The 24593-nt window shown below is 43.6% G+C and overlaps 1 protein-coding gene across 5 annotated transcripts in view; it reads left to right on the top strand.

The window, feature by feature from the left end:
- Positions 1-24593, top strand: part of UST (uronyl 2-sulfotransferase) — a 264274-nt gene that overhangs the window by 204869 nt on the left and 34812 nt on the right. For 2 of the 5 annotated variants that reach the window (XM_070417497.1, XM_070417498.1), the window contains exons 6-7: positions 5096-5193; positions 6645-6802. In XM_070417497.1, coding sequence (XP_070273598.1) covers positions 5096-5193; positions 6645-6802 — 256 coding nt within the window. Of the gene's footprint in view, positions 1-5095; positions 5194-6644; positions 6803-7623; positions 7718-24593 lie in introns of those variants that run through there. The other 3 variants (XM_070417500.1, XM_070417499.1, XM_070417502.1) reach the window with 2 other exon arrangements.

Genomic DNA, 24593 nt, shown 5'->3' with positions numbered 1-24593 from the left:
CAGCCAGGCTCCTGCAAGGCAAAGGGACTAAAAGTGCTCTCTGTCGATGTGGAGGCCAGAACCAGGCTCAGTGCCTTAAGGGCCAAGCAAAGGACGCTGAACAAAACGATTTCTGACCTCTCAGTGGAAAATATGGCTTTATCGGAGTCTGTGGACCTAGAGAGTCTGGAAAGCCACAGCCTCAAGTAGGAAGTGAATGAGATTCTTGCTGCTTGGTAACCAGATCTGTAATAGTCTCATTGTTCCCACAGGGTAAGAACTACAAATAAGAACTGGTTCTGCACTTAATGCCAGGAGTCCAGATGGTAGTAACCACAAAACCACTAGGGAAGAACAGAAGGAGAGAAGGAGAGAAGAAGGGAGGGAGGGAGAGGAAAGAAATCTGCTATCAGCCTAATTATGGTTCCTTCATTGGTCATCTCCTTTTCTTCCTTTCCCTTGGTATCCTGAAGTTTCACTTGAAAGTACTTGGGTATAAATTTAACTTTGTTTATTTTGTTCAGTACTCATAGCACACTTTTAGCCTAAAGAATCACATACTGTTTTTAGAATATTCACTTAAATATTTCTTCCTTACCAGTTCACCGTTCTCTTTTTCAGGAACTCCTACTGACTGTTGGAACTTCACAATCTCTTTTTCCATATCCCTTTGCTGCTCTACCTCTCTACCTATCATCTATCTAACTCTCTAAATTACATTTTTGGTCAGTTCTTCATGACTACTTTCTAATTCACAAATTTTCTCTTTAAATCTATTTATTTCTTAAATTTTTATTTTGATGACCATATTTTTCATTTTTAAGATTTATAATTAATTCTTTTTTAATATCCTCATGTTCTTGTTTCATGTTTTTTTTTCATAATTTCGTGTCCTTTTTTTGAAAGGAAGTTATTCATTCTTTTATCTTTTCAACATCCTAGACATACTTATTTTAAAGTCTTTGTCAGGTTGTTCCTTAAAGCCATCTGGAATGAATTAATGTTCCAACAGTAGATTTTGCTGCCTATCTTTCTTGTATTAGATTTTATTTTTTATGTGCTTACAATGTTTGGCCTGTAGGCTCATTTTGAGTAGGAGATTCATTCTCACTCTCATATTTTAATATAAGGCAAAAACATTAATAAAACCAGAAACCGCATACAAATAAAGGGAACCAGCTACCAAGAAGATATTTTATATAAATGTTAGTAAGATTGCATGTTATAAACTACAAATAAAGGAAGATAGATGCAATTATTTGTCAGATACTTGGGACCTAGTGCTTACCATGAGACCTTGTATATAGTAGATGCCTCAATTCATAATATAATTAAAGAATCTTGGCTTTGGTTTGTTGAAGACTTCAGCTTGAATTGTTTGACCATAATGAGCAACCGATTTTGAGCTCCCCAAATTAAGAATCTCTGAAATGAAATTACACTAGATCATATTGTGGCATCACAGATGTAAACTATGCAAGAAAATTCTAGTCACAAATTTAAAATTAGAATCCCAGGTGAAAGTTCTATCTTGTATTTTATTTCTGACCAATAGCATTAAAGAAATGACCCTACTTGACCTCTTTTTCCTCACTATTCCTTCAACTAATCACTGAATACAGTCCTCATAATTGATGATTGTATAAAATATATGCCCCAAACTTTTTGTCAAGCTAGACTCTCATAAAATGTCCCACTTGTATAAAATTTAGTGTATCCAAAGGTTTCTTAAGTAACTTCCACTGGAGCTAACCTCTGCTTACAGACAGACATTCTTTGTGCTAATGTTCCAGACATCACATGTAGAAGGAAGGAACATGATGATTAGCCAAAAAAACTATAATTATGAGACCTAGTGACTGATAATGTATTCCACTTTTACCTTTGCTAATGTTTTCACAAAACTGGGCTGGGCTCAGTGTTTTTACACTAGAATCTGTAGACATTTATCCACCTAATAAAATAACCACACAATCTGGCGAAATTCTGCATACTTGGCAGCCCTTCCCACCCCAAAGCCTGGAACAGCATTGGCCCAGCAGGTGTGGCTTTCAGAAAGGCCAGAGAGCTAAATTCGGGAAACCTGCCCAGCATCCCACTGGTGGGGGGGAGGGGGAGGGGCAGAGCAGTGCGCCTTCCTGAAAGCCATGTTGGTATGATACCCCAGCTTTTTAGCAGCCCAAAGAGCTTTATTCATTCACAACAGATAATGAAGACTACAGTAACTGAGAAATTGACACTAGAGACCAAAATTACAATAAATTAAATTTCTTCTTAATAAGAGATGCCATGTATTTTTAAAGATATTTTTGACATTTAGAATATACATCCTACACAGCATTTGTCACTATTGAACACATGAGAAACCTACTCTTCCCCTTTTAACCAAAGTGTCCCCCTTTTTTCTTAAAGGGTAAGGTAGAGAGAAGAGAAGAACTCTCAACAATCTGAACCCTAGGAAGGAGAAAAGGAAAACTGTTTTCTTAAATATATTTTTTTCCCATAAGATGCTCTTTAACTGCAGGATCCAGTTAGAGAGACCAGACTTCCTGGGCCCTATGGGCCCTACAGTCAGAATCAGTTGCATATATAGAACACTCTCTGTATAAATACTAAGAGAACTGGAATATAAAAAGGTGATTGTAAAACAACAGAGCATAGCGAAGTCTTATGCCAAAGATAAAACCATTAACACCAGGGGAACTGAAGCGGGGAGGGGGACCGGACGGTGCCTGTCAGAGCAGAACCCTATAAGAGCAGCTGTGTAGACACTTGTCCCATTCAGTTTCCCAGGACGCTGAAAGGTCACTCGCTGATGGTCGGGGTTCCAGTAAGAATGGACTGTGTCAGTGGCCAGGAGCACTTTCCTGCTACCCCTCATCCTTGAGTGGCTAAGCTTGAGGCAGACAAATGTGTGGATCTTTACAGCTTCCACTTGATCTTACACCTGAGTCATCTTTTATTTATGTCCTCCTATGGCACAGAATAGTTGTGGCCAACACCATTCATCAGCCTAATGGGCTCAATTGGAAAGCTCTCAAATCCCCTGGGACATGCCTTGTTCTAAGAAAAGAATTGTTAACGGAGCTTCTTAAACTAGGAATTTGTGTCTTCCCATAAATTGACCTTGTGAGGTTATTTGTGGATCCCAATAGGGAACTGGTCTCCTTAGGCCCCTGCAGCTCCTCAGCCCTCCCCACCCCCACCTCAGCCAAAGGATGTCCTCTGCCAGCTCCTGCCAACTCTAAGCCACACAATGAGGCATTCAATAGGAACCATACTTTGAATTTTGAATTTTGATCTCTTCCCGGGCTAGTGATACACCGTATATGATACTCTCTTATGATTCTGGGCAGTGGCAGTGAGATGACTTTGCCCAGCTGCAGCTAATGTAAGTCTCTGAGCATATGTAAGGTAAGCAGCCTAAGCGATGGCGCTTGCAGGTTCGGTGTATTGCATGCATCTTTTAAAGATTTTTTATTGATTTTTAGAGAGAAAGAGGGAGAGAGAGAAACATCTATTGGCTGCCTCCTGCATGGTCCCCACTAGGGTTTAAGCCTGCAACACAGACATGCGCACTGACCAGGAATCAAACTGGCGCCCTCTTCTTGGTGCATGGGTCAATGCTCAACCGCTGAGCCACACCAGCTGGGCTGCATGCATTTCGACTTACGATATTTTCAACTTACTATGGGTTTATCAAGACATCAGTCGAGAAGCAGCTGTATGTTCCTGTCTGCGAACTGTGCTCCTCTGCTTTCCACGGTAGACTTAAATGCTTTGAGTGTGTTTCTTGCTGGATCTGTTTGTTCCAGTGAATTTGTTAGTGTAATTGTGGCATTTAATGAATCAATATATAAACCAAAGAAGCATGAGGGGGAAAAAGGAGATTATTGTAAAAAAAAAAAAGTTTAATTTATATTTTTCTTATTCCCAACTTAAGTAAAAAATTGGTAATGACCACCTACCCCCATCATATCAGATATAGTGGCTTCAAATGACTGATAAACTCCATCAACTATGTGACCATATTTGTGAGTTATATCCTCTCTTAGTTTTCCTTGACAGTATTGTCTATGGAAAAACATCCATAGCTGTTGGTGTGTTTGTAAATTGGGTTATCTTTTCTCCTTAGACTTAACCTAAGAACCAGTGTCTGATCTAGGTATCATTGTAATCTGCCTTGATAGAAGTTGTTGTTTAGCCCTTCTATTCACTCCTTTAAACTATGGTAAACTTTTGTAATGCTCACAGACACATATTTAATTAACCTCATGGAAGAGAAATAGAAAATCCGGACATCATAATTGTTGCCCTTGAAAGTGAGACAGTGTGTGTATACAAACATCCTGTTACTTTCTAACATAATATAACATTAGAAGTGATTTACAGCCACCCCAAGGTGGACAGACCCTTTATGTGACTATTGGAGGACTTAATAATGACTTGTTGGACATATGGATACACAGGGAAAGACATTTCTATGGGGCTGCTGTACAGGGATCTCTGATTAATGAATTAAGAATTAAGTCATGCTGAATTCATTCCACAAATATGTGTTAAGTGTCAACTGTATACCTACCAGTTAGCCGGTAACTGCTGGGGCCACAATAAGCCACAAAGGCTAGATCAGCCGTGGGCAAACTACGGCCCGGCGTTTGAAATGAATAAAACTTAAAAAAAAAAGACCGTACCCTTTTATGTAATGATGATTACTTTGAATTTATATTAGTTCACACAAATACTCCATCCATGCTTTTGTTCCGGCCCTCCGGTCCAGTTTAAGAACCCATTGTGGCCCTCGAGTCAAAAAGTTTTGCCCACCCCTGGTAGACACTTGTGACAGAGCTAAGCCTTCCGGCCTATGGGAAATGCGGAGATGCCGTTTCCTCACCAGAACCACACTCTCTGAAAGGCTCTGACCAGGTGTGCACCTGACCAGTGGGACAGGATGGTGTGAGGGGAAAGAAAGCGTTCTCATGAAATTTACGAGTTCTCGACATCTCACTGGTAGGCTTGCTCAAGTAATTACGCATCAATTTTTCTTGCAGTGTGTGGCGTTTGACAAGGCACTTGCTGAGGCTATGGAATCTCACTGCGGTGTTTTCTCTTCTAGGATATCAATGAGTGTATTCTCGAAAACTATCCCGAGTGTTCCAACCCCAGGCTATTTTACATTATCCCGTACTTCTGTGGACAGCATCCCAGATGCAGGTAAAGACGAAAGCTCATGGGGAGAGCAGGGCACAATCTCTTGTCTCTCAACCTCCTGGAATTCAGCTAATATGGACGGTTAATCTTTGAAGATCTCATTTGAGACTGAATGTCCTGCAAATAAAAAAAATTAAGCAGTTCTGACAGAGGCCTTGGGACAACCCCACTGAAATGCCAACCAAAGTCTTTTTTTAGACTGTGTGTTAAGCAGCTGTTGCTACGGAGCCACGAGATAGTAAGGACCAGTGGTGAGCACCAGCCTGCTCCTCCTCAGTGACTGCCCCCCGTCCACAGCTGGCCTGGCCTGTGTGGCATGTCTAATTGGGTCTGAAACATTGGATGCTCACACCCATAATTTGATAGTTTCTCTCATGAGACATACTTGGTAGAAAGAGAGGGAAGTGCTTTCTAGTGATTGCCCTCTTTAGAGAGGGACTTACTCAGATCTAAGGGCCCACGTCCTGCATCAGCATTCCCAGGGTACTTGTTAGGAACCCTTATCTCATCACAGTCTCTGGGGGCTGGAGCAGGCCTTTGTAACCATCTCCAAGGTGATTCTGTTCTAGTTACAGTTGCAATTCATTGTGCTGGACAAATGTGCAGCCTGGAGAAGAAATAGTAGTGACAATGAATACCATCTTTGCTTGATGGAAAATAAACCCTGTTATCAGGAGCAGCACTTTTCCCCAGAAAGACATGAATTAGAAGGTCACTGTGTTCCTGAAGAGATCAGGGGCAGAGAGCTTGTTCCAAGTCACAGCTCATTCACTGTACTTGTTGCTGCCACATGATTACTACTTCATTGTCATGTGTATTACTGTGGTGTTGAGTTGACCATAACACAAAAGTTTGTTCATGGTCAGAATTCCTGTGCTAGAAGTGTCAGTGTTCTATGAGATCTGCTCTATAAATGAGATTGGGGGGTGGGGGGGGGGGGGGAGGTTCCTCCTATAATTTCAAAAAACAGTCTTAAACTTTTTTAAAAATATAAGATGATTAGCAGACATGACCCGACCCCTATTCTGTGTCCTACAGAAATACTATGTCAATGAATTTCACATTTCAACACTTCTATCTTTATCTTATTGGTTCTGTTTGGTCCTCATAATAAAAAGCTATTCAAATCACTCCTTGGTCAATGTTTCTTAGGGCTAGGACCTAACTCCATGTGCCTGTAGCCTCCTTCCAACAAAGTTCAAGGCCCTGAGCTAGGTGTTACACACTGGTGAGAGGGTTAGCAGTGAGAAAGTGTTGGGGGCAAGAGCAAGGGTGCCGGCCGGAAGGAGCAGGGCAAGCTGCTGGAGGTGCCTACATCAGGGCTGGTCCTTGAAGAAATGGGATGTGGACTTATGCAAATGAGGGTGGTGGGTAAAGAGATACACTTTCAGCATGTTGTTGCTGCATCTCAAAAATGAATCTCTGATTTAAAAATGATTATTCTGTCCATAAAGGGAGCCTGGTGAGTGGGCCCTAGAAAGAGCAAAACTGAACGTGAATGAAAACTTCCTGCTTGTGGGGATCCTGGAAGAGCTGGAAGATGTGCTGCTGTTACTGGAAAGATTTTTACCTCATTACTTCAAGGGTGTGCTCAGTATCTACAAAGACCCAGGTAACTGTAAGCACGTGCTTCCCTGTTTCTAGCGTTAGTCACCTTGAAAAGGACTCTGGAAATACAGGAGTGAGGTTGTCTCTTTTGTTAAGGAAGGTAAGTCCCACTGGCTCGCAAAGCAAGGTTAGAGCCATCAGATACGAATGCCCAAACCTTGAGCCTCAGGTCGAAACATAAAGTTGCCATGTTTTAAAGGCTGATGGTTCCATTTTTCCTGCCTTTGGAACGTGAAATTGGCACTGTGTCCATCAGCCTTGTTGCTGATGAGCGTGTTGCTAGGGTGAACTAATGCGTAGGTTTTGCGTGTCTGGGGTCCATTGATGAAAATGTGAAGCGGTGAAGGAACCATCGTGCAATGAAGTATCTCTGGCTCTATTTCCAGTTGACAAAAGCACTCTGGCGAACAAAATCCTGGCAAATAGAATAGATAGAGAGCAAATTGAAAATACAATTATGATTTTATCCTGGTGAGTGCAGGGGTTTCCAAATAGAAGCAAGAAAGAGGATGCAGCAAAGCAATTACGAAGGTTGCCCGCAGTATCACGATAAATGCAATTACTTTCAGAAATCCATTCACTTTTGTCATTATTATTTTATCCTGAGAGGAAAGACAAATGAGATTGTGCGTTTCCTTCCTATTCTCCTATGCCTTGCATATTTACTCACTCATCTGTTTATTGTTTCGTTCTGTCATCTGAAATGGGAGGCAGCCTTCTGCCATGGAGAAGTGAGGAGCAGCAAAAAGGCTCTTCAAATAGAGCCCGCTGCCTCAAATTCCACAGCCAGGCAGTGGCCTCACACCACACCTGCATCCTTGGCAGGTACCCATGCCCAAATAAACTGGTCTTTGCCTGGGGGAGCCCTGGATTCTGTTCCATAAGGTGCCCTCCCACCCCCGGTGTTGCGCTGGAGGAAGATGCCTGGGGATGCCACCTCAGTCTCCCAACTCTGTCATCCAGAGATAAATCACCATGTACCAAGAGGCAAGGACATGACCGACAACCTCAAGGTGTGCCTGCCTGTGTCTCCTCAGCAGGAATGTGGTTTGAAAAACCAGATGCATAATAAACCCTAAATAGTCGGTTTGGAAAACTAGATCTTCCTTTGCCCTTTTAGCAATTTAAAGAATTTAAGGAATTTAAGAAACCTGATGTGATCAGTTTTTAGTTCCATAAGACAAGAGAAGCTCTGGTCTTTATCCAAAGTGGGATCTTATCCTAAATGAGACTCCTTTGATGAAAAAGTTTACGTTATTCTTTGTTATTTTACCTCTTTGGCTTGATCTTGTATGGCACAAGAGCATGCATGTTGCACGTGTGTGTGTGTGTGTGTGTGTGTGTGAGAAACATAGTACGAGATAAAAGGCTGACAGAATCCTGGAGACACCTAGTTGTCAAATAAGATGAATACAGCCTTGTCCCAGCATCTGGGAAGAGTATCAGTGAGCCCAGGCCACATGTCATCCATCCTGGGATCGGGAACCGACACTAACTCAGATCCCAGATGCCAAGCTCAGCACATCGCAGGTCAACATCGGGGGTGTGGGCCTGAGGACTTAGATGAGGACATTTTTATCTTGTTCTTCTTAAACACAGATACACCACAAACAAAAGGCTTACCCCAAAGAGCCCACTTAACTGCTGTTGTCAGGTTATATTATCTTGACTTCCCAACTGTTTGCTTCATTTAAATGCACGACTTCTCAGAAACTGTGGGCCTTGGTCCCATGACTGTAGGCATGTAAATTAAAGTAAAAGGTATTTCTGAAAATTGAATTACCGTTAGTTTGTTTGCCTTCAGCCACAATCTTTCCACCTATAAATTAAAGACTTTTCCCCCTTTGAGTTTGGGATAGCAGGATATTAATACTCTGAGGCTTCCTCCGAGAGAGAATAAGGGACATTTGATCCCCCGTGTAGTGGGTGAGAGGTTTCTGTAAACCCAGGGCCAGCACACACCCAGTTGACACAGTCTGGCTGTACTAGTGGTTAAAATAGTGGAACACATCTATACTGCCTTCTGCGCCGCCCTCAGGTGCACCTGCACCCCCAACCCCACCCCAACAATGAAGTAATGAGAGGGTCTTCAGGACTCTGGCCTGAATTCAGTTCCTGAATTCTGGTTGTTACATATTTTGAATGTCACCTCAGAATCATTCTTCAGCTGCCATGTGTCATATACATAACAAATGAACCTCTGAATGATTCTTCAGTAATTTTCACTGTTTCCTGATCTGTTGGCATCTTCTTGAGAGATTTTTCTATGATGGCATTGAAAGCCAAGCAGCTCCATAGTTGCTCTGTCTCAAGGACTCTCCACATCCCCGAGGCAGGGACAGGAGATGACATGCCCTCCTGGCCAGCTTCGCAATATGTTTTAGTTCTGCAAAGACTAAGCACCTCCATTGTTTCCTCATGGCCATACACCAGAGTTGGTGTCAAATCAGTTTAAAGAAGGGCCTCAGTGAGGCCTTGGTGCATTTTTAGTCTAAAACCACAGATTTTGGCACACTCGAATCATTGCTCTTGCCCTTTATAAAAGAATTTTTATAACTGAGTAGCCTAGGGAACAAAGGGAAGAAAAACCGAAAGGTAAGATATTGAGGAACCTCATGACCTTTAAATCCTTATAGATGACCTGCCCGTGGAGTTGGACTAAGATGCAAACATTCCCCCAGCCATTTTTCTTTGGTGTATTTCCTGTTAACTTAAAAAAATGCAGGTGTGCTCTGATTTTTACTAATCCCCTTCCAACAACACGAAAAAATATTTATACCAGTCCCGTTGCTAAGAAAAAGCATAAATAGCAATGACTACTTGGGAGCTGGTGAAAAAAGTAATGTCTGTCATTCAAATGGGTTGTCACTTATTCCAGATTAGAATGATTTTCATTAATTCTTTCCAATCAGTATGACTTGTTCCAATACCCGCCCTTTAAAGAAGTTAATAACTTCTCCTTTAAATAGCAGCTTGCCTGTTTGCCTTCCCCTCTTTATTTCTTATAGGCAGGTAGGCTGACAAGTCAATTTGTTTCCTACCAAACATATGTATTTGAGAAACTTAATTTTTAGAAAATGTCTGTTAGAGTTATTTTATATTAAAGTTGCATTTTGTGGAGACCTGGTTAGTGTATCTCAGAAGTTTATGATAGTAAGTACTCAAGGTGAAATGAAAGTGAAAGTTTTAGCATGAGGGTAACAAGAGAATCCACTCGGGTGTTCTTACCATCCTGGGAAGTTGCTGCTATTGCTGCAAGTGTCTTGGGCGAGTGTTCAGTGAACTCGACCCCACCGGGGTATCAGTCTGAATTAGGGAGAACTGAGGCCCAAACAGATTTACAGGCTAAGGGCGATACAGTCTTATTTCTAATCGATTAAGCTTGATTACATTTGCTCATGGCTTACCCTTTAAAAATGAGAAACTGAAGCCAGCCCGAAAAATTTAAGAGACTGACCCATAGTCAACTACCAAATTGTGAAAGAGGCAGAACTCATATTTCTGAGCCATGAGTGTTAACGAGTTCATGTATATTTTTCCTCTTTAGATCTTAAAAACTGGCACACTGTGAGCTATCAATATTTTTCTTAGTCATAATTTCCTTTGGAGCTAAAATCACAGTAGTGTTAAAGGCCAAAATAAATAAACAAATTGAAGACAGAGCGTATGTGAATATTTGTGATAGGATCAGTCATTACATAAACGTCCCTCATAGGAACCTTTGACTTGGCAAATAACTGAGCTGTTCTAGTTCAATATTGCCACCTAGCATCCAGACACGGAACTCTGTAACCTAATATTAACCCATTACTTTCCATTTGTAGCATTCCATTAATATTCATTCTCAGCCCATTTTCATTACAAATGTAAATATTGGAGCCACAGTAGGGACTTACTAGACTTTTGTGAGCTACCCTGAAAATCTGGCCACCAACTATTACAGAGGAAAAATGTGTAATTCCAAACAAATGACTAATTTTGACCATTTAGTTCATTCATAAAGTGGATGTTTTGTTTTTAAAATATTTTTACTTAAATATGTTTGTAAATAATGATGATAGAGTACAAATTTAAGTATTATCCTTTAACTCAGCATGAATGATACTTAGACCTCCCAACAGGAGTATAATAGTGTTCTCTCTGAATTAATTTGCTTTGCAGTATTTAAATCTGAAGACATTGACAGAAAATAATAGCAAATGTGTCAAAGAGAAATTTTAATATAGTATTCTATAGGAAAAATACAGGTTTTCAACGATCAATAAAAATCTTAATAAGTTAAAAAAAAACACTATGTAATTACATCTTGGCCTGTGTATCATAAAGAACAGTTCTTCTTTAAAAAAACTGCAGTGAGTTGGGAGTTAGAAGAGACTTCTAGTCCTCTTTCTGCTATGGGTTCTGCCCATATGAACCTGGCAAGCGTAGCTTTGGGCGGATGGTCTCTAAGGTTTGTATTATTATAACACTAAAGTGTCACATAGGATGTTTTAAGGTTGCTCTTCTACCTTTCGTTCTTAGCACAATTATAGGGTGCTTGCCCCCACTCGAAAAAAACAAAAACAAACACCACACAATTTTGAACATTCCCCATTGCCTTACTTAGTAATTTCCAGGTTTAGTTATGGAGACTATCGCCACCTAGAGGACATGACGGAATCCTGGCTAGAGAGTTATTCCTTCAGAATCGGTTTCTCCCTGTAACAAGTGATCAAGACAGGGATCCCAATTCAAAATCTCTGGTCACATTGTCCAGCCCTTTCTCTGCATACCTTAAGCATTTTTTTTTTCAAGAAGACAGGATATCTGTCAATAAGACATAATGATTAGAGCACAGACTCTCAAGTTGACAGCCTAGGTGCTACAGCTGTTCCTCCACTCAGCACCTATATATCAGAGGCAAGCTAGAAGCCCTCTCAGCCTGTTTCCCCATCTGTATAATATACATAAACAATACTGTCTACTTCACAGGGTTCTTGGGAGACGTATCTGACCAAATCTATGTGAACCCCTTAGCCCAGAACTTAGCATATGACAAGGATTCAATAATTAGCTATTGAACTGCCAGTCTTATCAAGGGAGAGAGATGGGGCCTGTGTCTGTGAGAAATAGGACATCAGGCTCTCTTTCTAACTTGTACATCTGAGAGAGGAGAGAGAGAGAGAGAGAGAGAGAGAGAGAGAGAGAGAGAGAGAGAGAGAGAGAGAAGCGTGGCTTATTTCACCACTGACAGCTGACCTATGACTATGAAATTGCATGCCTTTAGGAAACAGTATTTCTGATTTAAGGGAAGGGGACAACTATTTTCTGGCCAATCCCTTGTTCCTCAGACAATCATGGGGAATAAGTTGAATGGGACTATTACTGCAGTGACACTCTCAGGGACTTGAAAAGCACACATCATCTAGCCACTGTTTTGTTTTTTGTTGTTGTTTTTGTTTTTAATCATCTGTTTTTATGCCTGAACTCTTACCAGAAATATCAGCGAGTTAAGATTTCAACATTTAATGTTGAGATGCGATTGGGCCAGTTACCATTAGCTTGTGCTGACTGTTGAAGTTTTCAGACTGCTATGTATCATGTAGGATAGGTGTCCAAAAATTTTATGGAGTTTTTATTTTAAGTAAGACCCTAAGATTCAGTTCTTTAAAAAAAACTTAAGTTCGTATTCCATGTGCACAATTGCGTCCCTCGGAACACTGTTAATGAATTAAACTGTACAGCAGGGGGCGATGTCTCTCCATTTTCTCAAGAAAGTGCCTGTGGTTTCCTAATAGTTTGTTGCATCTGTAGACTGGAGTTTGCTAGTACATAAGACTTGGACACAGATGTACAGTTAGGCTCAATTTGGGGCCTAAAAATGGGATCCTGAATATCAAAGGATTCCAAGTACAATTGATGGCAGTGGTTTAAAGTGTGTTATATGAGAGTTAATTGTGGGGGGTGGAAGGGCTAGAGTTTTACAATGAAATAAGTTTCTGTGGGTTAAAAGAATATACAGTAGTTTCCCTTTATCCATACAGTATATCTTCAAGACCCCCAGTGGATTGGATGCCTTAAACAGTAGCTAGTACAAACCATATATATATATATATATATATATATATATATATATATATACACACTAGAGGCCCGGTGCACAAAAATTTGTGCACTCGGCGGGGGGCAGGGGGGTCCCCCAGCCCGGCCTGTGCCCTCTTGCAGTCTGGGACCCCTCGGGAGATAACAATCTGCTGGCTTAGGCCTGCTCCCGGGTGGCAGAGGGCACGCCCAATCCCTAGGTGCAGCCCCTGGTCAGGCTCAGAGCAGGGCTGATTGGGGAGTTGGGGCGCCGTCCCTTGTCATGCACAGAGCAGGGCGGATCGGGAGGTTGCAATGCCACCCTCAGTCATGCTCAGGGTAGGGCCGATTGGGGGGTTGGGGCACCGCCCCCTGTCACACTCAAGGCAGGGTCGATGGGGAGGTTGCGGCGCCACCCCCTGTCACACACAGAGCAGAGCCAATCAGGGGGTTGGGGCGCTGCCCCCTGTCACTCACAGAGCAGGGCCCATCAGGGGGGTTGGGGCTCCATACCCTGTCACACACAGAGCAGGGTCAATCAGGGGGTTGGGGACCTCCCCCCTGTCACGCATAGAGCAGGGCCCATCAGGGGGTTGAGGAGCTCCCCCCTGTCATGCACAGAGTAGGGCCGATAGGGGAGTTGGGGCACCGCACCCTGTCACACACAGAGCAGGGCGGATCAGGGGGTTGGGGAGCTGCACCTTGTCACACTCAGGGCAGGGCCAATGGGGAGGTTATGGCTCTACCCTGTTACACACAGAGCAAGGCCTGTGGAGGGGGGTTGGGGCGCCACCCTCTATCACCCACAGAGCAGGGCCGATCAGGGGGTTGGGGAGCTGCACCTTGTCACACTCAGGGCAGGGCCGATGAAGAGGTTATGGCTCTACCCTGTCACACACAGAGCAGGGCCTGTTGGGAGGGGGAGGGGGTTGGGGCGCCGCACCCTGTCACACACAGAGCCGCAGGGCGATCAGGGGATTGGGGAGCTCCCCTCTATCAGGCACAGAGCAGGGCTGATCAGGGGGTTGGGGCGCCTTCCCCTGTCACGAACAGAGCAGGGCAGATAGGGAGGTTGTGGCCCCGCCCCCTGTCACACACAGAGCTGCAGGGTGATCAGGGGGTTTGGGCGCTGCCCCCTGTCACGCTGATCCTGGTGCCAGGAGGCCTCGCTGCTCCGCTGATCCCAGTGCTGGGAGGCATATTACCCTTTTACTATATAGGATAGAGGCCTGGTGCATGGGGGCCAGCTGGTTTGCCCTGAAGGGTGTCCTGGATCAGGGTGGGGGTCCCCAGTGGCGTGCCTGGCCAGTCTGGCTGAGGGGCTGAGGGCTGTTTTCAGGCTGATGGGTTGACTGAAGCTCCCAACTGCTCCTTTTTTTCTTTTTTTTTTATTCTGGGCCAGCTTTAGCTCTGAGGCCTTGGCTGCTGAAAGCCGGTTTCTGGCCTTTGTTTTTCCTTCTGTATTTGATACAGTGTTGCGATCCGGCTGGCTGAAGCCTGGCTGACTAACGCAGGTTTCTGGGGTTTTGTTTAGCTTCTATATTTGCAACATAGTTGCTTAGAGTTGCAGCTGAGAGGCCGGCAAGTGAGGCGGGGAACGTTGGAGTCCGCAGTCACTGGAGCAAGCAAGCCTCCCTGTTCGCTTCAGTGCACGGCTGCCGGCCCCCATCTTGGCTGACAGTTAATTTGCATAAGGATATGCTGATTAGCCAATGGGAAGGGTAGCAGTCGTATGCTAATTACCATGTTTCTCTTTTATTAGTGTAGATTTCACTATGCTTTTTTTCTCTACATACTTTCCTATGGCAGTTTAATTTATAAATTAGGCACAGTAGGAGAGTAACAATAACTAAAAATAGAATGATTATAACAATATACTTTAATGTGAATGTTGTCTGTTTCTCTCTCCTTCTAAAAATATTTACTGGACTCACTTTTTTCACTAAGAAAGCACTTCATGGCTTCTCTTTGGCATATCTGCATTGCCAGCATCACTACTCTTGAGCTCTGGGGCCATTAATAAAATAAGAGTGACTTGAACACAGTAGATCTGCTAAGCCAGATGGTTACTAAGTGACTAACGGGTGAATGGTGTATACAGAATACACATTCTGGACAAAGGGATCATTCATGGCCTGGGCTGGACAGAGAAGATTCCATCATGCTACGCAGAACAGCGCACAATTTGAAACTTATGAATTGTTTCTTTCTAGAATTTTCCATTTAATATTTTCAGACGCTGGTTGACCCTGAATCCATAAAAAGGGAAACCACAGATAAGGGCAGACTACTGTATACCATCAACTCTGGTTTTATAAAAGTAATCGTCATTCTACAACCTCTGGATTAAACCGATGCTGTCTTTCAACTTTCATTTCCATGTTTATTTCCTACTTCCTATTGCTTTTGTGCTGCAAAAAAACTCAAAAACACTCTGGCATCTGGCAGAGATACAGCCTTTGGTCAGGAGGAATTCATACTACACACATTTACAGACATCAATGAAGTTGTTTAAAGAACTCAATTATCATTTATAAAATTAGGTCTATATTCTAGACCAGTCTGCTATTGGCTCATCTACATCAATATTCTTCATAAAGATTGGTTTTTCAGCAGTCATGTGCTAGGCCAGAATCTAATCACATTGACGTGTGTGTGAGTGTGCGCATGCGCACACACCCATTCGCTAAAACAACTAAACTTCTTAATATATAGCAATCATATCTGAGTGAATAGTCTTGGTCACAAATGTATTAATAGTTCCTAAGTAATAATAATTTGCATAGAAATTTACAGTTTTTAAAGCTCTTTCAGATGCTGGATCTCATTTGATTTTTTACACGAATCCTGTGAAGGTGAGGAAGACAATAGCTTTTGTCTCATTTTCTAAGCAAGGAAGATGAGATTCAAAGAGGTTGAACAATTAGTTTGCCCACAGTTACCAAGTCCTAAGTGACCACAGACACTCAAGTGTCTGTCCCCAGTGCTACCACAAACACCATCAACTGTGACCCTCTCATGATTCTTCATAATCACTAAGTCAGAGGTTATTGGATATTAAACCCAATATAGTACATATTACAGTAGAAGGTAAGTGCTTAAAATAAAATTTTATAGATTATTTTTTAATTTTTGTAATTGCAGTTCACATTCAATATTTTATAGTAGTTTCAGGTGTATAGCATAGTGGTTAGACAATCATATGCTTTTGCAAAGTGATCCCCCCAATATTTCAAGTGCCCACCTGACACCATACATCTATATACATATATAAAAGCCTAAGCGACCGAACCACCAGTCAACCAGTCACTATGATGTGCACTAACCACTAGGGTGCAGACACTCAACACAGGAGCTTCCCCTGGTGGTCATTGTGCTCCCACAGCGGGAGCACTGCTCAGCTGACCGATGGGTCCCAGACGCCAGGCTCATGGCTGGCAAGTGCAACTGGGTGGCGCGAGCCTCTCCCCTGCGCTACTGAGTGGCAGTGGCATGGCCTCCGACCCAGCACCTGCTGCTTCGCACACGACTACATCCCCCAAGGGGTCCTGGATTGCAAGAAGGTGCAGGCCAGGCTGAGGAACCCCACTGGTGCACGAATCCATGCACTGGGCATCTAGGAGTTATTATAATACTAGAGGCCCAATGCACGAAGATTCACGTAAGAATAGGCCTTCCTTCCCCTGGCTGCCAGCACCACCTTTGCTCTGGCTGGAGCCGCCTTTCCACCTTTACATGCTGCCCAAGGGCCCGGAGCAGTCGGGGTGGGGCAGAATGCCTGCATCATCACCATGGCGATGACACAAGCATCCCGGCCCGGCCGCTGCCATCTTTTTTGCATCAATTTGCATATTCCCTCCTTATTGGCTATGAGCACCGCCATCTTGTCGTGAAGTAACTGTCAATTTGCATATTCTGTCTTTATTAAATAGGATTATTGCCTATATACCTTATGCTGTACTTTACATCCCCATGACTATTTTATAACTACCAATTTGTAGTTCTTAATCCCTTCACCTTTTTCACCCAGCCCCCCAACTCAACCCCTTCCCTTCTGTCAACCATCACTCTGTTCTCTGTATCTATGAGTCTATTTGTCTTTCCTTTTTGCTTATTTATTTTGTTTTTTAGATTCCACATGTAAGTGAGATCATATAGTATTTGTCTTTCTCTGTCTGCCTTAATACCCTCTAGCATAATACCCTCTAGGTCCATCCATGCTGTTACAAATGGTAAGATTTCATTTTTTATGGCCAAGTAATATTCCACTGCTTTTTTAATCCACTTGTTTATCAATGGGCACTGGGTGGCTTCCATATCTTGGCCATTGCAAATAACATTGCAGTGAACACAGGGGTGCATATATTCTTTCAAATTAGTATTTTGGGTTTCTTTGGATATATACCCAAAAGTGGAATCGCTGGGTCCTAAGGCAGTTCCATTTTTAATTTTTTGAGGAACCTCCATTCTGTTTTCCATTGTGGCTGCACCAATCTGCATTCCCACTAACAGTGCACAAGGGTTCCCTTTTCTTTACATTCTTGCCCACACTTGTATGAATTATCTTGGTCACAAAAGAATGTGAGTTCAGAAATCATGATAAATCACTAAGGTATTATCTTAAGCCAGTGTGTCATAATCCATATAGAAGAAAATAATTTTGAAAATAGATCCATTTGACAGCATTTGATACCTTTCTGGTGGGGGCTGGGAAGTGGTAGGGAGCAGTATTGCTAGACTTTTATAATAGTGTCTAGAAATGAAAACTGAAAGCATATAACTGTTTTAACTATATCTGTTTAGTAAACAGTTAAAATTAACATATAATGTAAACATTCCTTTAAATTAACTCCTAAACACTTAGGGCTTTTGGGGGAATACTTTCTTGAAGGAACATCTGTATTCAGCTTGCACAAATGTCACCTTCTCATAAGGATTCAGCCTCTAATGTGTTTAATTGATTTTATGAAAGCTAAGATTGCAGATATATATATATATATATACTTTTGACTCATTTCAACTATAATTGTTCATTTTATTGGAAATAATAATTATTCTGAATAATATTTTTAAATTGATTTTTCACTTGCTTATTAATTTGCTCTTGCCTTGGGACCCTCCTTCCTCCAGGAGAAAGCATCTCCAATGTTATTATCTCAGGTTAACAGGAAAACAGGACTTAATTTGCATACATTGATTTCCTAGTAATAACTTTCCCAAAATAGTTCTCTTCTGTGAAAACTGATATTTAAGTAGCAGGTATAATCTGAAATACCAGAACAATTCCACAAACATATTCAGCAAATGTTGAAGTGTCTGCAATATGTCAGTCCTGGGGAAGGGCCATGTAAAGATATAGGAAAACCATGTCCAGCCTGGAATCCACCACACACAGGGCTCGGGGGACACTTCCTAGTGCTGATATTTGTGCCAGGCCTTGAAGTGTACATAGGTGTTTGCCAAGTAGATGAGGAAGGAGGCATTTTGGGGAGAAAAATATAGCAAGAGTGCAGGCATGGAGATGTGAAAGCACAGCAGTCCCCGGAGTGGGAGAGGCACGAAGGGTGGTCCAGCCTCCGCCTGCTAACCCTGCCTGTGGGAGCTGGGTGCCCCAATTCCTCCAGCCCAGTCACCCTGCTGCTAAGACAGCCCTGCCCAAGGCAGGAACAGTATCAGCAGCCTCAGCTCCCTCTGTGGTACAACCTGGAACTGAGCCACATACCAACCCCAGAAGCAGCGGCCAAGCCACAGTTGCCAGAGGGCCATGTGTCACCACCACCCCCATTTCCCTGCCCTCTGCCAAGCCTGACCACCACCCAAGGATCCCACACTTCCCAACAGTGCATCACGGATACTGCCAGGTTCCCAGGTCCCGATGCTGGGGTTCCTCCTTGCTGTTTTCCCAGCCTCCTCACCTGAGATCCAGCCTAGGCCACCCATTTGTTCCAGTTGGTATTACTCTGCCCCACTGAGCATCCTACCACATGTCTTCAGATACCAACGACTGCCCTGCCCCACCGCCTAGATTAGCCTCCTTTGCCCACCAGCATGGACTTCTCTTCTGTTACCAGTCGCTCCTTGACCCAAATGTGAGCTGGCTGTGTCTCCTGATACTAGCTCTGGTCTTCCTAGCCCCCTTTGCTAGGGGCCCTTGGGATCACCATTCCAGAAGTTTCTTTCCCCTAGCCCCCACCTCCCACACTATGCATCCTGGGAAATTGACCTATTCTAGGTCCCATCCCTCATCCTCTGGGGAACCCCAGATGCCCCCCACGGTGTGGCCAGGCAGGGGGGTGTACACTTTTCTCTTATGATTCATTTCTCCAAACGAAAACCTGGCTCATAATATCTGTGTGTCGAGGTGAATTTTTTCTTCTTCAGAATTTAATCACTTCTACTCTGAGCAGTTTTTAGTTGAGCTCGACAGGAATATGCTTTGCACTGAGTAAGAATATTTCTAAGGGTGAAATTAGTCACCACAATTTTCAATTTCTGGACTTTCCTAATACACTCTGCAAAGCTGAAATGCTTCTAAAGCCTGGCCAGAGAAGATGAAAGAAAGACCTGCCCCCAGAGGTGAGGGGTGATCTTTAGAGAAGACCCTGTGGTCTCCCTGCTCTTTCATGCCCAAGGGCCCTGTCACCCCGGGGATTCATGTGATGATGTGGAAAGAGCAGGAGGCAGAGAATCTCAGAACTGTCTCTACGCCCTTGGCTCATGGCCTTGCCTCTGACATTCTTTGCTTATAAAATGCACCCCCAGCTGGGGTGAAACCCAATCCTTACCCATTTTGCATGACTCAACATTTTACCATGGAAGCTTCTATTTTTGTTCGCCTAAATCTTTTTCAAATTAAAAATATTATTTCCCCATCTGTGTTTTTTCAGACATTTTATCCACATTTGATAAAGTCACATCTTGCAAATGGCACTGGACCGTGACAGAATACAGCGACCAACTACAGGCGCACCTGTGCACAGAACAGGGCTGGTTTTGTGGTTCCTTGTGGGCTATATTAAGCGCATGCATTTCATTGTGCACAAGCCCACAGAGAATCCAGTGTAATGCCCCACAGAGAAGAGCAGGAGAGTTTTCCTTGTTTCAGATACTCTGACGGGAAAGCCTTGCCCGCCGCCCCACCCCACCCCAGCTTTTCTACCATGTGCGTCTAGGTACTTCTGCTGCCATGTCAGAGCCAGACACCACCGAAGCTGTTTTTCACAACATGTGTTCCTAGAATTTGACCTGCCTGTTTTCTAACTATATTTTTTATGTATGAAAGTAACGTGTGCATATAATTAAAAATCAAACAGTACTGAGAGACTTCTAATGAAAAGCAGCCGCTTCCCACTCCAGCCCTCCCCACCGCGGAGTCTTGTTTGTGCTGAGGCGCCCACTCTCAGCACAGCGAGCGGTTTCTGCCGATAACCACCGCTCTATTTATAACTGCTGTGCACGGGCTGCTGTTTCTCCATTTATTTATTTGAGCGTTGTTTTTAGTTCTCTTCTTCCATCACCCTTACCTCTACTTCCTCCCCCCCGTCGTCCTAATATGGCAATGACCGTGTTTTCGTTGCATGGTCCCTGTTTGTATTACTGTGACTGTATACATTTGTTTGTCGCTGATCCAAATAGCATGCTGTCATTTTGTGTCATTTCTTGAATAATTTGTTGTTTTCCCTGGAATTAATTATTGCCTTGGGGTGTTGTTTTTTATTTGCTTAGATTTATTTATAACTCAGAATTTTTGTATGTGCTGTTAGTTCTGTTGTACACATAATTCTTTTGATGTTTCTTTCAATGTTCTTATCAGATAAGCAGATCCATTCCGTTGACCCACCTCCCAGGACCACTCCCCTTCTCCACCAGAGCTCTGCCTTCCTGTTTCAATCGCGCTGATTACTCAGAAACGCCTTTGGCAGCTTCCCTTGGACACAGCTCTGTGTTGGATCCCTGGCCTCTTGAATCCCATGAATACTGTTTCTGGATTTATTAACTCATTTTATTCCAAGATATTCCCAAGTTGCTTCCTGATCAAAGGTGCATGGGAGGGGGTGAATTCTCTGAATCACTGAATGTTTGAAGAACTCTACTGTCTCACTGAATGGCCATTTTGGCTGGGTACAGGTTTCTTCATACACGCGTTCCATTTTCCACTTCTTTTTCCCTGACTTTCTCGTTTTTTCTCTCTTTCCCCTGGGGTCTTCCCTTTATTCCTTTTATGGAATTTTATAACAATATTATCAGCATGCTGAGTATTCAGTAGCTACTTTTCAAACTTAAAATGTACATTCTTTTAATTTCTGAGAATTTTTCTTGTCTTATCTCTTTTGAGATTTTATCGCCACCCTTTTCTCTGTTTCATTTCTGGAATGCTGTTGATCAGATTTGAAGCCTTAGGTTCATCCTTTCTATGTGCTTTATTATTTTTTCCTCTCTAATTTTCATCTTTTTTTTTTTTTTTTTTTACCTCTGGAAGAGTTCCTCAATTTGTATTCCTATCATTCTGTTGAATTTTTTCTTTTCCAAGAACTCTTTTAAAATATTTTTTCTTTTTACATACTATCTTGTTCTAATTTATTAGATGCAACACCACCTTAAATCTCTGAAAATGACAGAGATTTTTTTTTTAAAAAAAAGGTTTTTATTCATTACCTGTGTTATCTCTATCTGCTCCAGGTTCCTCTTCACTGTTTTTTGGTTGGTTTGGGCCTCTTTTCAGTCCGAAGCTTTCCTCTGGTAATCTTTGTCCGAATTTGTATTTGAGGGTGAGACACTAAAGAGCTGGTTAAAAGGGCTGAGCAATGGGAGAGGCTTATGGACTACAGGATTCTACTTGGGATGACCACACAACACTAGAAAGTTGGCTGGGAGCGGGAGGGTGGTGGGGGGTGTTACTGATTGTAGGTCTTTTTTCTTTGGTGCTTATTCAATTTCCCCACTGAGAAATTCCCCAAACATTTGCTTGGGAGATGGGATATGAGGTGGGGCAGGGGGGTCGGGTATACATCTGGTTGCTGCTGTGGGAACAGGAGCTGAAGGTCCCCATTCACCTAATTGTCCTTATTTTAGCCCATGCCTCTCCTTTCTCTCCTCTGGGTTAGCAAGTCAGTCTGGAGCCTCTGCCCAAATTCCTTGGAGATTAATTGTGGGGAGCCGCTATAGGATTAATCCTCAGACTGACCTGTTGGCAAAGTCACAAACGAGTCCCAGCTTAGAGGGCACAGTCCTCTTAAGTATAATTAGGCTTGACCTTATGATGTTCCCTAGATCTTACCTGGGAAGCTAATGGACTGAGGGAGGTGCAGCAAGAACAAGAACAAAAACAAGTGAAACTCACAAGAACAGTGTAAACAAGTGAAACTCCCAAGAACAATGTAACTTTGGTAACCACTACCTTGTTTACCTCTGACTATAAAGTAAAGGCTCAGCTTGCCTCAGGATCTTTCTCTGTGGCCTCAGCCAGGCACAGGAAGATCCACAGAGACTGAAGAGAGCTAGAGAGTTCTGAACGCTGTCTCCGTGTAAAACATCCTTTGCCGACTCCGTCCACACCTTTGGGAACCCCTGGCCCGCTGGGGCTGGACCCCGGCAATTAATCCTATGATTGCCTGCTCCAGGGCAATGGAGAATGCCCGGAGAATGGGGAGAAAGCCTCACGGCACACCTGGCTGCACGCAGCTGTGGGGGAAATGTGGGGCTCAAAAGCTTCATACCCAGACTGCCTGCCTTGTGCCCAGCTTTGCACCTGGGATACCGGGTGCCACCCCTCCATGTCTTAGGGGTTCTGCAGGGGGAGCTGTCACTCCTGATGAATGTATGTCCCCTCTGCCAACACTTCAGATGTGCTTCCTCTGCTCTGCCACGTCAAATGTGCTCCTAGAGCTGCTTTTCACCTTCTAGAAACTGGCAGAAATCTGTCTTCTTCTGACATCCCTCTCCAATTCTTGTCCTTGTGATCTCGCAATCATTTATAAGATGACTAGAGGCCCAAGGCATGAAATTCGTGCACTCGGGGGGTCCCTCAGCCCCGCCTGCACCCTCTCACAGTCCAGGAGCCCTCAGGGGATGTCTGACTGCCAGCTTAGGCCCGCTCCCTTAGCGCTGCTGTGGAGACCGGCTTCTGGCTGAGCGGCCCTGCCCCTGTGGGAGTGCACTGACCACCAGGGGGGCAGATCCTGCATTGAGCTTCTGTCCTGTGGTGGTCAGTATGCGTCATAGTGCCCGGTTATTCTGTTGTTCGGTTGATTTGCATACTAGCCTTTTATTATATAGGATTATTCTTTACTGTCATTTTTATGAAAATCTTCAAAGGAGAGGGATTGAAGGCATGTAATCAGCCTACTGCATTTGGCTGGGAGTGTCCTAAGTACTTGGACTTAAAGATTGTGGTGACCAGTTTTGTGTTTATAGCTCTTAGCTAGGTCTGTTATACATGCTTCTTTCATGTGATAGCTGCATATGCACCTTCAGCGTCTGTGTCTTGGTGAAATAAATAGTACTGGTGAAATTTCAAAAGCAAAACAAACAAAAACAAGAGCCATTAATGATAATTTATTAATTAGACCCCATTGGGTTTTTACTGAATGATGTTGTGATAATGAGGCTCAAAACTACTATTTTTCAAATTATCTCAGAGACAAACCAGGCCTGTATTAGTGATCTCTTTGATGGGAGAGAATGTATATGACAAAAACTGATAAAAAGACACTCTCGTGACCTGAGGCAGAGTGCATGGCCATCCAAAGGCACATTCCTATGTAGCTCGGTGGAAACATGCGTCCGCATTACATGTGCTCTCATGTGCCACTTCCCTAGCGCAATGCAAGGACACTCCAGCCCTGGCAGTCCAGGGCCTCAGTTGGAGAACACTGTCAGCTAATGTCCTGAAGAAAAAGCAGCCATTGAGAGGGTTTCTCGGCAGCAGCTGCCTTAGAAGCAGTAGCAGCAGCTCATATAACAAATGTTTCATGACGAATGCAAACAAAAGCCAGCTCTGAAATTCCAGCCTCGCCATGTCCAAGCCCGTTCAAAATCTTATAACCGCTCGGTGCGAGTTTTCCCTCTCTAAATGCATTCCATATGAGGTGTGGTGTTAGGGCTGCTGGGATCTCCTGCGTTCACTCTGAAAGTGGTTTTTAAAGCCCAGACTGAAAGGAAACTAAGTCAGTGGGAAAACAAACTCAGAGTAAACACTGAGGCTCAGGTGTGGGAGGTGTGTTTGTTTTCCCCGCCAGGCACATCTCCTGCAATGGGGCTGGAGGCTGGGAATGGGTTAGCTAGCGGTTAGCGGGACCCCTGCGTCTGCTTCTGTAAGTGTGGTCTGAGGACCGGTGCCCATCTGCAAGCCGTTTGCTACCAGCCCATGATGAGACAAGGGCACGAGTTGAGAATAAAACTTCAGAAAATTGGATGGTAATTGGACATGGCTGTGATGATTTTTTTAATGACTAATTTTTTATTTATTGATTGATGAGAGAGAGAGAGAGAGAGAAGAAGAAGGAGGAGGAGGAGGAGGGGGAGGGGGAGGGAGAGGGGGAGGGGAAGGGGGAGGGGGAGGAGGAGGAGAAGGAGAAGGAGACATCAATTTGTTGGTCCTCCAACCCCGGTCAGGTTGAAACAGCCCCGGTGTGGTAGAGACAACCCCAGTCAGGTTGAAACGGCCCTGGTGTGGTAGGGACGACCCCGGTGAGGTTGAAACGGCCCCCGTGAGGTAGGGAAGACCCCGGTGAGGT

Source organism: Myotis yumanensis, unplaced genomic scaffold (assembly GCF_028538775.1).
Source record: "Myotis yumanensis isolate MYYU_CA2020_CCGP unplaced genomic scaffold, mMyoYum1.0.hap1 SCAF_6, whole genome shotgun sequence".
Taxonomy (NCBI): Eukaryota; Metazoa; Chordata; class Mammalia; order Chiroptera; family Vespertilionidae; genus Myotis; species Myotis yumanensis.
Note: the sequence above shows the minus strand (reverse complement) of the source record. Positions and strands in the feature narration are given on the sequence as shown.